Source organism: Eucyclogobius newberryi, unplaced genomic scaffold (assembly GCF_026437365.1).
Source record: "Eucyclogobius newberryi isolate DKJ021-1_F unplaced genomic scaffold, fEucNew1.0.hap1 SCAF_3, whole genome shotgun sequence".
Lineage (NCBI taxonomy): Eukaryota > Metazoa > Chordata > Actinopteri > Gobiiformes > Gobiidae > Eucyclogobius > Eucyclogobius newberryi.
In genome coordinates, this window is record NW_027315945.1 from 21,863,714 (window position 1) to 21,880,664 (window position 16,951).

The window sequence follows — 16,951 nt, forward strand, 5'->3', positions numbered from 1 at the left end:
ACAAGCATCTGCATTTGCTTTTACTGACCCGTTTATCTCCTTTTGGATGGAGCTAAAGTCTGGTCTACCTTTGATTAAAAAAAAAAAAAACAGCTTGGATTTGTAAAATTACGACACTATACTGTCCAGTGCTGTCAAGTATCAGCAGATGTTTCTCTGAGAGTATTCCACTGTGATTAATGAGTAATGTCTGCTCCGAGGCCCTGACATATCGCAGGATTTACAACATTTGTGTTTATCTGTTTCAGACGGCTCCTTGTCCTCAAAAGTAATCAATCCCACACACTAAATGAGAAGAGCGATGCCAGTAAAGCTGTGTGTTTGGGTGGATTTCCCCTTGAAAACACTGCAGCATGTGGCCAAAACAAACTGCGGCTGATGGTGCGCCTCTTGCCTCCAGTGTCTCTGGCCTGCCTCTCGACAGCAGCCCGGGGACCAGCGCTGCCCAGGGGGAGGAGCGGAGCGGGCTGCCCTGGTCCTCCCACCGGCTATAAGACCACAGGCAGACGGAAACACTCAGACAGCAGGCACACGTGGAGCTGAGGCAGGGAGACGAAAGAGACTGCAGCTGTGAAGGAGCAGGAGAGCCAACTCAAGTAATAACAGTGCAAGTGAAGAGAGGTAGGAGAGATCTTAGAGTACACGGACTGAGCTGAGTGAATACTTGCATCTTTCAAAGGATTATATGAAGGACAAAAGTATATATGGGATGTCAAGTGTCAAATATTTAAGAAAAACTTGGATTTTGTAAACAGACCCATTTGGTGAGCTCTTTTAGGACTGGCTTAGCATCTCAGCGTTTGCGTCACTGCTGCAGGTTAGAAGTCGATTGTCTTTGACTTTTAAAACTGTCATCTTCAGTAGACGGTCACAAGAGGACATCTCGCAAGGATTTGACAGTCTTCTCATTCGCTGGTGAAGATGACATTTGCCATGCTCCGTACAGCGCCTCCCACAGGCCGCTTCATGTATGGCGACATTGCTCTATTGTCTGAAGACGACGAGGAGAACGGCAGCGAGGGCTCTGGTTCAGATGAGCGTAACTCTGCCTTTCGCCTGTCATCCTCGTCCCCCTCTGCATTTCATATCAAGGTGAACAGGAAGAGGAAGCTGTGCGCAGGTATAGGGGGGGCCATGCTGGGGAGACTGGGCCCCCCAATGTCTCCTCCAAACGGGGTCGGAGAGGTGCGCCAGAGGACAGCCGCCAATGCACGAGAGAGAGACCGCACCAACTCTGTGAATACTGCTTTCACAGCTCTGCGCACTCTCATCCCCACTGAGCCCGCAGACAGGTACACACAAAAACAAACTATTTGTTTTACGATGAAATCTTCAAAATGTCTTCAATTCACAGCAATCCCAGTATTTTTCCAGTTTGATTTACTTTCTTTTTTCTCTTTTCTTTTTTTTTTTATATGCATATTATTATAATTTTATCTTCCGTTTTTAAATATATATGAAACAGAACAGAAAACCTGAAAAACAAAACACGGCCAGAGCGAGAACAAGAAAAACAAATATAAAATCTATAAAAATATATTTAATTGTTGTCAGTTTGCATCATACATTCTTTGTAATGACCATTTTCCCTGCAGCCAGAATGGTCCAAAGGTATATATTTATTGTGTCCATTGTTGGAGATTTGAGGCCCAAGTAAGATGGCGAGATCAAAAACAATCTGCTGTGTTTTGTTTATTTCAGTCCAATTTTTTATGAACAATAGTCCCAAAACACAACATTTACTTTTTCAAATCAATTTTAAGATTCACTTTTTTGTGCTTCATATTAAGCTTTGGCAACAACTTATTTTTGGCATCTTTTGTGTATCAGATTCAAATAAACAAAAGTATGTGTCGTTTGCATTCATTTTCCAGGAAGCTGTCAAAGATCGAGACGCTGCGCCTGGCGAGCAGTTACATCAGTCACCTGGGCAACGTGCTGCTGCTGGGGGAGGGGCTTCACGATGGACAGCCATGCCACGCCCCCTCACCTCCGTTCTTCCACGTCAACTCCTCCCCAAACCGCGGCTCAGACCCGTCCGCACAGCCAAAACACATCTGCACCTTCTGCCTCAGTAACCAGCGCAAAATGGTAAGAATCAAACATCCACAAGTTAGAAAGTAAAGAAACTGGCCTCAAAAACGATCTAATCTCAGCACAGTAATTTAAAGTCCAACATTTGCCAACAATAGCCACCAAAAAAAATATCTTAGTGTACGGTTAGGAAACTATTTTGGTGTGTGCGCTTAGTAACTGTCTAATGTTTTGTGACCATTTAATATGTGCAATCAATTAGTTGCCATTTGTCTAAACCACGTCGGACATTTTCTTTTGTTTAATCAGATCAGCAACGGAAAATCTCATTAGGATTAATCTGTTTAATTTATCTTAACAGGATAATGATTAAATTGTCTCCGAAGTCAAAGTCAGGGCTCTTAAGTGTAAGTGTACCATAGCGTGAAGCTCCTTTTGGGAGAGCGGTGGAGTTTGGGGTCAATTTTATGGTTAAAGCTGACCTAAGATCAGTGACTGAGGCCATAAACCTGATTGGCCCTCAGGGATTTTAAAAGCAAAACCTTTTTAAAGTCCAGCTTTTTTGGTGAAGGCCTGTGTATATGGCACTTTGGGGAGGTAGATTTACTCAAGCAGGTGGCTCCAAAATTCAAGGTAGTTCCTGGAGCTCGCTGGACTCTTGGCCAAATGCTCTGGATGTTTTTCTGTTGTTGTAGCTCAAAGAGGTCAAACAGCACGCAGCCCTTCATAACAAAACAGACCAAACGTGCAAGGGCCCTGTCTTCAAACGGCCTGACCTTAACTGAGATGTTTTTCTCTATTTTAAAATCAGAGTTTTACAAGAGTATTTATACGGCGAGAAAGAGAGAGGGAGATTTACGACTGGGAGCACTTGACAGCGGTCCAAAACCATGTGTATAATTTCAAGAATGTATTGACGTCAGACTGAATATGAGAAGGTTTTAATCATAACTCTTCAGGAACCTCAGATAAAACCTGAGCTTGACTGGCAGCAAATCAGAATAGAAAGTTGACACAACAACAATCACACAACAATCTCCACAACTCATATATATTTATGTGCTGCATGTATCACAATGGATTAGTAGTTTGCAATTTCATAATGGTAGTCTCTGTGGTTAAGGATGCTCACTTGATGATCGCACTGTATCACGTAGTAAATTTAATTGGTTTTGCACCGTTCATAAGTCCTTATTGTGATGGAATAGTGGGCTAAAGACGTTTTTTTGCAATCGATAAACCAAACCTTGTGTAAGATGTTGCTAATGATTTGGGACTCAACCATAATGACAGGACTGACCATTTTAATTTATTACTACAATTTCCTTGGTTTGTACCTTATCAGTCTACACCTTTAAAAAAGATATAGACTGAGACTTGATCTGGTGTGATTTCAGCTTTAAGTGATTCAGTTCAGGAAACGGCCATAATCAGGAACACACTGAGCAGGAGAAAAAGTCGTCAGCCCGATGAAAAATCACAGGAAATCAAGAATGTATTTTTCTACCTACGAGTCTGAATAAAATTTATAGGACTCCTGCTTCCACTTCAGCAAACACCCCAGAAGATGATAGAGAGGTGACGTTCCTCCGCTCTCTCTGCCTCCAAAGCAGCCGCTGCCCATTTAGCAGGATTTATGGGTGAAGGGCTGACATCTGGCATACTCCCCCGTTTGCCCCAGCAGTGTGTGAAAGCCAATACCCAACTCACTGTCTAAACTCTGGGACCCTGGCGCTCTGGGATAACACTGCAGTCTCAGCAGTGAACACCCCCAAAAACTAAAACAGAAAGTCCACAGTCAAACCCCTTCAGCTTTGCCTAACTACATCACACCTGTCTCCGGCTCTGTGGTGGAAGATGGACAGATGCAGAAAGCAAAAATGCGCTCAAGTAAAAGTATTGCATAAATAAAGGTTCATAAGTAAACTTTACTATTAAAGTAAAACAGTAAAAGTATTTAACATAGATTTTGGAGTCAAATGTTGTGATCTTGATAATGCATTTTGCTGAATCTATTTATTTTAAGTCAAACGTATGTATATATTTTTGTTTAAAGCTGGCACTTGATCTCAAAATCTTCTGGCAAGATGTCTCCGTAAATACACAAAAAAAAAACCTCAGTTATTTCAGACCATACCAAACCATTTTGAAAATAAACCTATTTATTCTTTTAAACCCACTTTAAAAAGTGAAAGACAAATGTATCCACTGTAAAATGTACTTTGTACTTTGTCACTTTCCACCACTGCTCCATCCTCCTCAGTATTTTGAATGTGACCTTTTATTTTCTAGTGTTTATAGAATTAGAGTGCACTTATTTGGAGCTGCAGTAGCATTGTCGGTCGAGCGTTCACCTACTAAACCAAAGTCCTTGAGTAAGACATTGAACCCACCTTGACCCCAGTGAACACAGATGAATGTGGAGGGCCCAACCGCAGTAGAACGCACATGTCGGACATCTTAGTGTAATCTTATATTTTTTTTTATTAATAATTATGTCTTTGTTACCGTCAAAATAGTAGAAGTGGGCAATACAGCCAAATCTAGATTGTATCATGAATGTTGTTTTAAAGCTAAATTTAAATATTGAGCTCATAGTTTATAGTTAAAAAAAACTACAAAAAGAGCTGATTAAAAAATAAAAATGTTGTAAACTTTCAAATAAGGGTTTAAGATGATATCTCTGCACTTTTGTGATTCATTTAACAGACATTTCACTTTAATATTGTTGAATATATGTACATTATGTTGTGGAATTTTTCAGATGCATTCCTAGCTTTATCTACAGTAGCATGTGACAGACCAGCGATGGTCTTTTTGCCGTTAACACAGAGACTACACACTATATCCCTGAGCTCGTCCCTGTTGCCATCATCTCGCTGCTTCGTCCGTATCGATCAGCCCAGTGGAGGTCACAGCATCTGTCAGTGAGCAGAGAGTAACCCAATCCAGAGCTGTCAAAACGCTACTGCGCACCTACATTTGACCTGTAAACGCATGCTGGGCAGAAAACAATCCAGAGACTTTTCTCATGTCAAAACCCTCATACACAGACGCCTTTGACCGAATATCTTATTTATCACCGGGCGGGTTACGCTGGTTTTCATTAGAGCAGCTACTATACACCATATTTCTCTGCTTTGAATTACTGTGCTTTCAGATGACATATGGAGACTTTATGTTTTAAGAGAAGCAGATTTAAATGTAGGTGTGGGTCGGTTCAATGTTATTTGTCAGTTATGAAAAAATATATGCATATTGACGTTCTGTCAAAACTCATCACAAATTCCCATATTAGAGACATTTTTATCAAAATCAGACCAGAAATGTTTCATTTCCATTATACACACACACACATATATACATATACATATACATATACATATACATATACATATACATATACATATACATACAATACAAAGAGCAAGATAAGAACAACAGTGCAAAATGTACTTGTTTAATTCACTTTGGAGAATTATGTATTCATACCAAGGCAAACAGAACTACCATATTTACCACGGTGATAGCAGAAGTAGAGGCATTATAGTTTTCTTTCTCAGGTGCAGGGGGTTTAAAGTTTTGCCATATGTAATTTTGATAAGGCCTGTCCTGGTGACGAGAGGGTTAAGTGTGATTGGCAGAACCGTCCTTCCCTGGAAAAGTGGCTCTCAGTCTGAGTGGGCTAAAGGGCAGAGTGGGCGCGGGTGATTACAGAGAGGAAACCATTGTGAAGTCAAAATGAGTCTTTGTGTCCAGAGTGCTGCCTCTGTATGTTTTTCTGGTCCTTGAGGTTCATCACAGCTGTCAGCTCTGCTTAGACCGACCGACTAAATTATGGTTATTTCCAATGAGGAGCAGAAAGTGAGAAAAGTAGGCGCTCATTTCCTACTATTATGCTGCATAGATTGTAACTATTTCAAAACAAACATTCATGTCAGTGGTCTTCTGAGCTGAGAAGCCGACTTGTTACATATTCCAACAATTATGAACTTCTGAACAGTAAGTGTGATTAGGTCAGGTTTCAACACAGCTGGGCCATTCATCATGATTTAAATAGACATTTCTCCCTGTAAAAAAACAAAGCTGAACTTACCTTGGAAGACCATAATTTTGCCCCTTATTTCAGAATCAGAATCAGACAAAACAAAGAGCACCAAAAACGCTGAAAATCTTAAAAACTGTATCCGTATTTTACTGTATTTAAACAACCATGAAATTAAACCAATCGTGTTTTTTTCCTTTCATCCTGCTATTGTATTGTTTAGACTTTATTGTTTTGACTGTCTAAAATATTAGTGTAGGAACAGGTAAAGTGTGCGAGGGAACAACAGATTAGGATATATATCATATGTTAGGTCATTTGTGTGTGAATAAACAGCTGAACCAGGGAGAAACACAGAAACTCAGACATAAAGAACAAACAGATAAATATATATAAACAAGAAATAATTAAAGTAGCAATTAAGATAAAAGAGGAAAACCTTTATTTGTCCCACAGTGGAGAAACTCCAGTGTCGCAACAACAGGTGTATAAAAACATACAATAAAAAGTCAAGATAAATAAGAATGAAAATGTCAAGGCTACAACACCAATATGTACAATAAGTGGTTATTTACAGTGCAGCATATGGACAAAATTAAATTAGAATATGCCTTACTACATGTGAATTGTTATGAAAAATAGTCATCTTTGGCACATCTGTAAATTTGTAGATATAAATGCTGCAAAATTCTTTCCTTTCTCGTTGATTGATGCAGACTTCCTGTATTTAACCTGATTTCTTCCTCTGTCAGGTGTCTTTCCATACGTTACAATAAGAACACACTACTTACAATACATTTGGGATAAATTTGGCACATCCGCTCTTTCCTCTATTAAAACTCTATCCTTACTCTGACATTTAGTTAAAAAATGTTTGTACTGAGCTTTTAAAGGCCACGAGGCTGCTCCAACGTCACAAAATCATGACGAAGTGTGTTTGCTTAGTAAGATTTTAGAACCAAACAAAAACACTAGACATTTTCAAACGTGTAAATCTGCCCACTTAGCCGCCCCAACAGCACATTAGCGATTTTACAGCTTCCTTTGCAAATGCTGCTTGTTTCTCTTGGTCTGCAACATGACAGGCAAATACAGTTCACTAACGCTTGGGGAATTTGACACTACCAGGAGCAACTGAAGACTTATTTATCTGGGTTTGGGACTTGCACCTTATAGAGGACATATCATGCAAAATTGACTTTTATAGATTTTAACCACATTATAATGGGTTTCCCTCATCATAAATTTACTCTGCTATTTTGAATGATTGATGTATGTTTAAATAATCCTGTATGGTCTTCCATTTGAGGCATTTGAGCTGAGAAAATCTCCATTTTCAACTAGCCCACGATTTCAATCCCACTTCTATAAGAGGAAGGGGCTGCTGTATTCACAAACCCCCAGACAAAGTTCCTAGTTTGTGAATTTTGTTCATTGACAGTGGCAATAAACTGTTTTCTGATTGTCAAGGGAAGTATAATGAACACAGTATAAACTCTTTAGGCTTGCCATTTGTTACGCAAAAATAGGCAAGGCAAATTTATTTGTAGAGCACATTTCATACACAAGGCAATTCAAAGTGCTTCACACAGCAGCAAAAATGCATTAAAATCACAAAGAAATTACAGAAACAGAAATACAATACAATTAACTAAATAAAAAATGAAATAAAATACTGAATTATATTTTATTTTTCTTTGAACCATTCAATAAATAACCTTCTTTTCACCACAGCTCAATTAAGAGCTCTCATTATATCATTGTGTATACCTCTATATATATGTTTCTCCCTTTTTTGTTTTAGCTAGAAAACAGGTAGATATTGCTAACCTCACTTATTACTGACTGAGGCCAACTTCATTTGTTTGAAAATGGCACTGAAATGTAGTTCTAAATAGAGTGCTGCTACTTGATTATGATGAATGAATGTTGTTTTGATGTGGTTAAGTCATTTTTAGGCATGAGGTAATATGAGCTTCCAAGAATAATGAAGCTTTAAACAGTTTATAATTTAGTAGCACTGAAGTAAATCTCCTAATTGATGAGACAACATGGCAGATGGGAAGAGCATATCACTGCTCTCTGTTGTGTGCATAAATCTAAGGTTTGGCCTTCGCTGCGAGCTTGAATAAATGAGACAGTGACACGTACAAACAGTTGCTGGCTGGTGCGGGGCGTCTGGAAGTCGTTGGCAGCACAGAACGGAGCAACAAATGAGCTAATTATTCTGTAAATGATTTATCCTCTGCTAAGGCCAGTGTTTAATTCTGCTGCTGCTATTAGAAACACATTGGCTTTGATGGGGAAGTTAAAGAAGTCTGGAAACCTCTCCCTCTCCACACTCTCCACAGTATGACATCTACTCACACACGCCCAGGACCCTGTACTAAAAGTATATTAGTACTAGCAGACGTGGGCAGTACTCAGGTACACATACCCAAATACATTTACCAATGTAACTTTTTTAATAAAATTGTACTTCTGAAAGTACTTTTCTGACAGTATACTTTTACTCCCACTTGAGTAATGTTTTTAATTGAAGTAACACATTTGAATAATCCGTCATTCATCCAGGAGTGATCAATTGTAGAAAGAGTTTCACTTAATGTGCACAAATGTACAATAGGACTGTAATGTCAACACAGGTTTACCAGGTAAACAATGGCAGGTTCATGTCAGGGGAAACTCCTCCCTGAGGGCAGGGCTCAGCTCAGAGCAGGATCAAGTCTCCCAGACCAACGCCTCAAATTTGTACTATTTTTTAAAACATTTAAAACATTTTCCAGATGACTACCTTTAAACCCTTTCTACCATGGTTATTGAAGTAACACTACCCATGGATGGATTTCTCTTCTCTTAAGTATTCTAGTTATTATCAATAACAGTACCAACTGCATCTGAATGATGAAACTTTAGGACTGTTGCCATAGCAACAATTTAAAATGAAATATCTTATTTTTTGAATGGTGAAAAGTTGCCTGTGACGGAAAGCATTATACCATAGAAACGCAGAAGTAGGAACAGTTTTTCACTCACTGCACATCTTTCTACCACTTGCATTCGTTTGGCCAGCTCCTTTTGAGACAGCTAAAAAACTCATATGATTTCTGAGTTAAGGAGCTCTGGATCGCGACAGTGCTTTCAACACGTCGAGACTAATGGTGTTCAGGAAGTTGTGGAAAGCGAGACGGAGGAAGGAGAGACGGAGAGGAGGAGAAATAGCAAAAGACTCACAGGGATAATCAACGTGGCGATTTATCCTCTGCTTTAGACAGTTTTGGCTTTGAAACTGTCGGAGCCACACTTTCTTTTGCTTCTTTTTACATCGCGGTGTGAAAAATAGCATTACAATTTGTTGTGGAAGAAAAAAGCATTGGTAGTAGTTTTAGGCATACGATTTTAGAGTAAGATTAGAGTTGGAAAAGGAGATGTTTTTGAAGTAATTTGATTTCATTATTATTAGCATTAGCAGTAGCAGTTGTAATAGAGACTGCATCAAATGTTTATCTCTGTAGTATTAGTTGTGAATATGGTAGTTAGTTGCAGTAAATGTTTTAAGGTCAGTTTTGTGATATATAAAATGTTTTCACACAAACTTTAAATCCAAACCCTAATCTAAATCTTGCCCTGCTATAACTATGTTTTTGTTGTTAATTTGATCCAATTTTAGCAGTTCAAATGTATTATTCTTACACAAGGCATATTTATATTCATTAAATTAAAACATTTTGCTGACATGAATCATATTTTTAATATATGTTCTGTATATTCATATTATTGATGTTCTGATGCAGCGTGTATCAGTATTTGTTCGAGCAGTTTTAGAGCTACAGTACTTTTTCTCACTTCGAGGCCGTGACTGGCGAGGCTACACTTTTCCCTTGCTCCTTTATAGAAGTTAAATGAAGCGTGCACTTCTCGGAGAGCTCGCGGTGCGTGTGCAAGAGTGTACTAATGACTGTGGTTTATACAGGCATTCGGTTATTATTAGTCTGTTGGAAAAAAGCATTACATCACCTTTGTGTATGAAGTTTGAGGTCAAATGAAAACTAAATGACTCCCATTGACTGATAATGCAGCCGCAGACAGGCCCTATGCTTCAAGAGTGTTACCTCTTTGTGTCTCTGCTTTCAACTTCGCCAATGACTCAAAACGCAGTGAGCTAATCTCGAAATATATTCTCCAACACGTATTCGGTGTGTGTCTATGTGCGTTTTGGACCTGTGTGCATATTTGCCGCACAGATGGAAGCAGTTAGGCCTCATTTAACACCAACACAAGAAGCCGGGTCAGATAACTAACACAATCTATTAGCAAAAGTATCATTCTGTTGTCATTTTGTCTTTAGGGAAACGATTGAACATTGAGTGAATGAAAACACAAACACAGAGCCAGAAAAGGAACATCTAAAAGAGATCAACAGATGGTAAAAGCCCGAATGATGATTTAAATTGTGTTGAAAAAATACTACGAGATCAATTAGTCCAAACACATGCGCTAATGAGTTCTTATAACATTGATGGAGAAGAGTATGACAGTAGGCTAGGTACAGTCTAATTATGACATATCAATAGTTTAATCTTTAAGCTGCCTGTTTAGATAGATGAATAATAATGGCCTGTTTGTCAGTATTTAACAAAAAACAGGAGTAAAGCAATTTAGTTAAGGATTATTATCATCTGAAGCCAGTGTAAACTATTGAGTGAGGAATGACGCTTAATAAAAAACCACGTCCATGTGAAATATACCCAACCACAAACGCATAGACAGGCCTGTTTTTGTCTGAATAGGTCTAATGTGTTATGTATTGCCCCGTTTTATAACCCGTCTATGATCTCCTACAGTCAGATTGACGACTTTATGAGCGTAATTACAGCTCCTGTTCGACACCCAAGTCTACAGACGCGCTTTTCACTTGATAAATTAAAGGGATATTAGTCGTTTTCGCTTCACGCTCGAATACCAATCTCCTTATAAGATTGTCAGGCCTGTACCCAGATGTAATTATTTTTTCCAACCGGTCATTCCCTTCACACAGCCAGTGACTAAATTAGATGTTTGTATTTGACAGAAAGGCTTAACGCAGCAATACTGAGTGGAAAATCCAGTTATATGCATTTGAAAAAAACACACACATGGACATAGCCGGGCCTCAGTCTGGAAGAATACAGCTGACATTGATAAGACTTATAAGTGCTAAGCTAGTTATTGTCAACATGCATTTTGGTTTAGTTATTTTACAGAACAAACTCTAGACCTTTATTCTGTATTCCTAAAAACAGTGATGGACAGAAACATACAACAACTTAAATATCTTTGGTTGATTACATTTGCTAATGCTTCTAAATAAGCTTTGTCTGTGACTATTTATAATGTGTTAATAAGCACTAGTTGTTGGTTTACAAGCACTTATAAGGTTTTTACTGGGATTTATCATTGGTTATTGAAAACAGATTAATAAGCAGCTCATGAGGCTCATATAAACATTTTGTACATGGTTTTCTTGACACATATGTTTTTGGTTAATTTATTTATTATAAACCATCTACAAATGCTAGTAATTGTTTAAGTGCTTATAAACCAAAACTAGTGTTTATTAATGCCTTATAAATAGTTTATAAGGAACCTGATTTGAAAGAATTGCAGTGTATCACTTGTTTGGATTTTGATGTGTTGAATGTGAGAGCAAAGTGACAGATCGTTACCTTTTTACCTATTACTTTTTATAGCTTTTCTTCGATGTATTTTCTCCTCGTCTGCTGAGGGAAGCTGAGGCATTTTCTACTGGCATGGGGTCAGCTAAATGAGGTGTTTGCATTGGTCTAAGTAGCTTAACACGAGGATAGCGCTTAAAGGCAGCTCTGTCCGATAAATATACTTCTTAAAAAGAGTTCAAATGTTTGAAGGTGGTTTTTATCATCGCAGTATCTTAAGTAAACATCATCAGGTTATCATATTAGTGGGGACGAATGGCTCCTTGGGGCCCGCGGCGGTACGTTTCTGTTGTGGTTGTGTTTGGACAGAGAAAGAGGAGAGCGAGGATGTCATCTGAGCGTGCCCTATTCGTCTTCAGGAGTTGTTTTGACTACCAGCCCTCTGTTTTTACTGAACCAGTCACACAGCGTCCGTCTGCAGCCGTGCTTCCTGAAGCCATCACGGTGAAAGGAGCCTGTCACAGATTTCATGCTCATTTAACACCGACTCTTTAAACGCTTTGGAGATTTTTGTTGTAAGTCTTACGATGCTGTGACAGGTTTAAACGTCACGTATTTCTTTTGCTGTTCAGCTCTTATAACAGGCACAACAAAAGTAAGATTAAGTGTGCAACTAGAAGACAGAAATGAGGTTTTTCGGGACGATAGCTATGTAAAAGCACCAATAACATAGTAGACATGTCAAAAGTTACTAATTGATCCCAAAAACAAGTATTGAAACTCGATGCTCGTCATGGTGATAATATTACAGAACAATATTTTGCGTTGTAAATTACATTCTATTGTCTATTGTCTATTGTCTGCTTTTTTTTTACTGCATCAATGTGGTATCGATTCTTGAGCCTTTTCCTTAGTATCGAAATCGAGTTTGTAATTTTTGTATTGTGATTCTTCCAGTATATTTGGTGATATCATACTTTATGTTATGGTAAATTTGCGGCCGATCATAAAGCTTAGGTCAACAGACTTTGGTCGAAAGCCGATATTTCCGTAAGTATAAATTGGGTCTTTATATTTAGTTGGGATGAATATAAATGAATTATAAAGACACAATTTTATCCGAGGATTTGAATGTATTTCTTAAAAATGTCCAAATTGAACCAGACTGGACCAGTACTGTCTCAAGATTAATTGTACAAGAATGAAATCACTGTGCGCAGCGAGGCAGATGATTTGCTCTAAACCCCAAAAGGAGAAACGCCAAGAACATTTTTTCCCTTTGCAATTTCCCAACCAAAACTGTTTAGAGAAATTCAGAAGCTTAAACAAATGTTGTAGTGTTTGTTTGCACTCATCAGCCATGCAGCGCTAACCACTGTAGCACAGATAACATAATCATTGGTAACGACGCCGTGCAGTGGGTCCAGCTGGAGTGTGCATTGACAGTAACAGCCCCTCTCTCTCTGTCTCCTCTCTCACCTCTCATCAGTGGGAAGACCGGACCCAATCCTGTCCAAGTCCAAGTCCTAAATCCTATGATCTCACTGCGTCATTAAGTCCTGATACCCCTCCAACCAGCTACCCACCTTTTGTTGATGTCAGTCAGGCCGTTCTTTCCAGCGAACACCTACACCTTATCCACGCTGGAGGAAATGTGTAACAGGTGTGCGGCTCATGAGCGGAAAACCGATGGGGGCGTCGGGGTAAAGGCTTAGAGACCGCTATTAGTACGACCCAAAACTGAAAATGTGTAGGAGTACAAAGTGATCAGAATTAACCCCTGCTTGACAATGATGCTCAAGCTGTGGAGGTTTGTTCTAAGTTACGTTTGACCAAAAAATGATCACATACTAGAGCTGCAAGACGTATTGCAATTGAATCAAAATCCTAATTTGAATGGTGGTAATTAGCAAATTGCAAAGACTTCACTTATTTAGACATAATAACATTTTTGTTTGCAAACAACCAGTTACCCAGCAATTAAAACCTCTGCCAAGTATGAGATTCTTGTATTTAGGAAAACGATTAGGATATGACTGTTATTTACAGCAATATCAATAATGCTGTGATATTTTGATATATCTTTTTACACAATCATTTCTGTTGTACTGATGGAGGAACTTGGTGTTACAATGTATTTAGTTTGTTGCAATTCGATTACTTCTTCAGCCAATACGGCAATGTTGATAATTTAGTCATATTTTGTGTTCATATTTCAACCTACTGTAAACTCAGGAAAGAGTCCGAATATAAAAACCTAAATTGCAAATCAATTTGCAAATCACAATGCTTGTCAGGAAAAATACGAAATTGTTCAGGCCCATAACATGTTATATTGTGTCTTAAATTAAGATAAGTTTAGTTTATTCTTCATATGTACTGGTTTTATCCTGAACCATATTTAGTCCTAGTGTAAACCTGGTTTAGTTGTGCTGTTTAGTCCTGGATTAGTTGTAGTTTAGCTTTAGACCTTTTGTTAGTTTCTTTGTAGAGCACATTTATACACAAAGAAAAATACACCAAAAACGATTTTACAGAACACAAAAATAAACATTAAAATCACAATACAAACAATTAAAAACTTAAATAATCATTATGAATGTACTTTAAAAGAGAATAGTGCAGATAAATCCCTTTCAGTCACAAGCACAACTCTTTACACAACTTCTAATCACGGCCTTAAACTTTCTTAAATGCCGTTGTTTCATGTCATGTAAAGCGTCTTAACATGATGATTTATTACCAGTATAGAGCATTCCTGTTGATTTAGTTCCTTTTTTTCACTGCTCAGCCCATTGAAGATTGCAGATTGAAAGCCAAATATTTGCAGATGTGGTAATTGATGTAACAATCTACTATACAATGATTCAAATACCGTAGATTGGATGTGTGCGTCTGGGGCCTTGCAGTTGTCCCAAGAAGCTCTGGATGTCCTGAGCGGAGTGGAGCAGAGGTGAGCAGAGGAAAATCTGATGTGATTTTCCTGGCCCGATAGAAAGGCCAGCTCACCAGCCAGAAAATCAGGAAATCAAGGCCTCTGCGCTCCGATACCAAAGATAATGCAGCTCACGCGCCGCTCGTGACTCAACTCTGCTGTGGCTAATGCGGTTAAAGAAGTGGTCGACAAACTCTGCTCCATTTAGACAGTTTAAACCAGTGTTGATGCCAATGTTTTGTGTCGGATTTATATACTATATTTTTTTTAAGTACAAATTAACAAAACTAAACTAAATATTGAGTAAATGTATAGTCTTTGCTGTGGCCAATAATATGTTATAATATTAATATTTTAAAATCTATAACAAGGCCGACAAAATTATGTTTTAGTACCAAGTGGCAGATAGTAGATATTGCTGTGAGATCATAAAATAAAAGTGTTATCGGGCATCTTATCATTTTTAGTCAATATTAGTAATGTTGGTGTTTTCTAACATGATGTTTCCATTTTTTTTTTGCAGAATAAAGACAGAGACAGAAAGACAGCCATCAGAAGTTAACGACTCGGACGCAAACCTTCAAGAAGTGCGTTGAAGTTATGACTCATTCCCAGGACTGTTCTAGGACTTCCTCTGCACTTCCAAAGCCTTTTCCTTATAAAGTATACTTTTAAGGATTATTTTTGCATTGGAACTTTTACCAGGCGTTATATGCTCATCCCAACAACAGGGAGCCTCGTGACGTTCATTCAAGACTGTTTTGTTGCTCAAAGACTTGTTCATGGCATTGATCATATGGCACATTGTGGGACAACACCAAACATTTGAAAGACAAATTTGTATTCATCAAAAGCTGTGTGTTATGAAATTGTAAACTGAAATATAAGTGTATATTTATGTGTAATATTATGCAATGGAAATATGTTATTTAACGTACATATCATCTTTTTACTTTGTCAGCTAATACTACAGTCTTTAAGATGCTGGGACACAGAAACACGTGCTGGGACATTTGTGGTTGCAGTATTAGAAGTAATCATCTCTGAAAGCTGGAAAATATCTTGTGATGACCAATAAATAGCTTGTATATCTGGAAATAGTGTTGATCTGTCAGTGTTTTGAGCAGAGCGTACACTGAACCGCGGTCTGAGGTCTGAGCCAGTTTTAACCAATAAACACAGAAGTTTCCATTGAATCTTGGATTTCCTAAGCACTGGTTTAACCGTCCTGCTGCTGTTGCCAGGACAGGCTCGATCCGGACACTGATAAACCTCTACGCTTTATATCACTGCAGGGGACACAGGTGCAGCATCTGTCTGTTTGCTTTATCTTCTTTTAGTCCGTGGATGTAAACTTTATCAACAAGCCTATTACGATACTCGCCATGCATTTAAAGGAAAGTTTTTTTCAGGTTTTCAGGTATTAAACTATAACTTTAGGTAGATCATCATTTTAAATGTGGTTCATTATTGAAATATTGATTAAAAAAGAGGCTTAAACCCATGACAAAAACTGCAGAAGTGATAAGCCCCGCCTACTCATTGTGGTATTTCACCATAACAAGCAGAAATGTTTTTATTTTTGAAAAGTGACCACATGACATTTCAGAACCCGACATGTATCACTCGGAGTGTTCATTTTTCTTATAACTGCAAGTAATAAGGTGAAAATACGAATTTTCTTCAAGCTTCAGGATTAACAATGCAGGATTAACTAAAAACATCAAGTTTAGAAGAACACCGAAGTTAAGTTTATTTAATGTGTCCCAATATTTAGTAATAGATTGCTGTTGTATTTTCTTAATTTATACAATATTTTAGCTTATCTCATTGATTATTCTGATCCCTTCTTGTATCTGTTTATCAGCTCAAACATTTACAAATACATAAAACCAGAAACATTTGTGTAGTTTATTTGTGTAAGTATTATAATGCTGTAATTGGCCATTGTCAGACTCAAATAACGGGCAGATAATTTGACATGGGGAAATTGACTCAAGTGGAATGCATTTCTATTCTATTACTTAGTTTAAGTGTGTCATCCAGTCCAAGGCAGATGAGCGCTCCGACCATCAGAAAAGCCCAGAGGCAGAGCAGTGTCTGTGAATTGAATCAGCAGGTTTGGGTCTTTGGTCTTTGGCCGCTGTCCCCTCTGTCCTCCTCGTTACCTTTCCACATGCTCCTCTTCCTCTGCGCTCTTCCTCCTTTTCCCCCGGAGGACTACTGGCCAGCGTCTGCCCCGTGATGGGTTTCCCGGGTGTCTGTGAACGCACCATGCCAAAT

The 16,951-nt window shown here is 38.4% G+C and overlaps 1 protein-coding gene across 1 annotated transcript; it reads left to right on the forward strand.

Annotated features, from left to right (window-relative positions):
• The first annotated feature begins 238 nt into the window (after positions 1-238).
• LOC140374418 (basic helix-loop-helix transcription factor scleraxis-like) lies at positions 239-15,766 on the forward strand. Its single transcript, XM_072461306.1, has 3 exons — positions 239-1,292; positions 1,875-2,091; positions 15,192-15,766. The coding sequence occupies exons 1-3, from the start codon at positions 922-924 to the stop codon at positions 15,228-15,230; spliced, it is 627 nt and encodes a 208-aa protein (XP_072317407.1). The 5' UTR covers positions 239-921; the 3' UTR covers positions 15,231-15,766.
• The last annotated feature ends 1,185 nt before the right edge of the window (positions 15,767-16,951 follow it).

What these genes read in the sequence shown, in the direction of transcription:
- LOC140374418 (XM_072461306.1), top strand. Translation starts at nt 922, where the DNA reads ATGACATTTGCCATGCTCCGTACAGCGCCTCCCACAGGCCGCTTCATG. An exon ending in CCCACTGAGCCCGCAGACAG is followed by an intron (nt 1,293 to 1,874) that starts GTACACACAAAA and finishes TTCATTTTCCAG; the next exon opens with GAAGCTGTCAAAGATCGAGA. An exon ending in TCAGTAACCAGCGCAAAATG is followed by an intron (nt 2,092 to 15,191) that starts GTAAGAATCAAA and finishes TTTTTTTTGCAG; the next exon opens with AATAAAGACAGAGACAGAAA.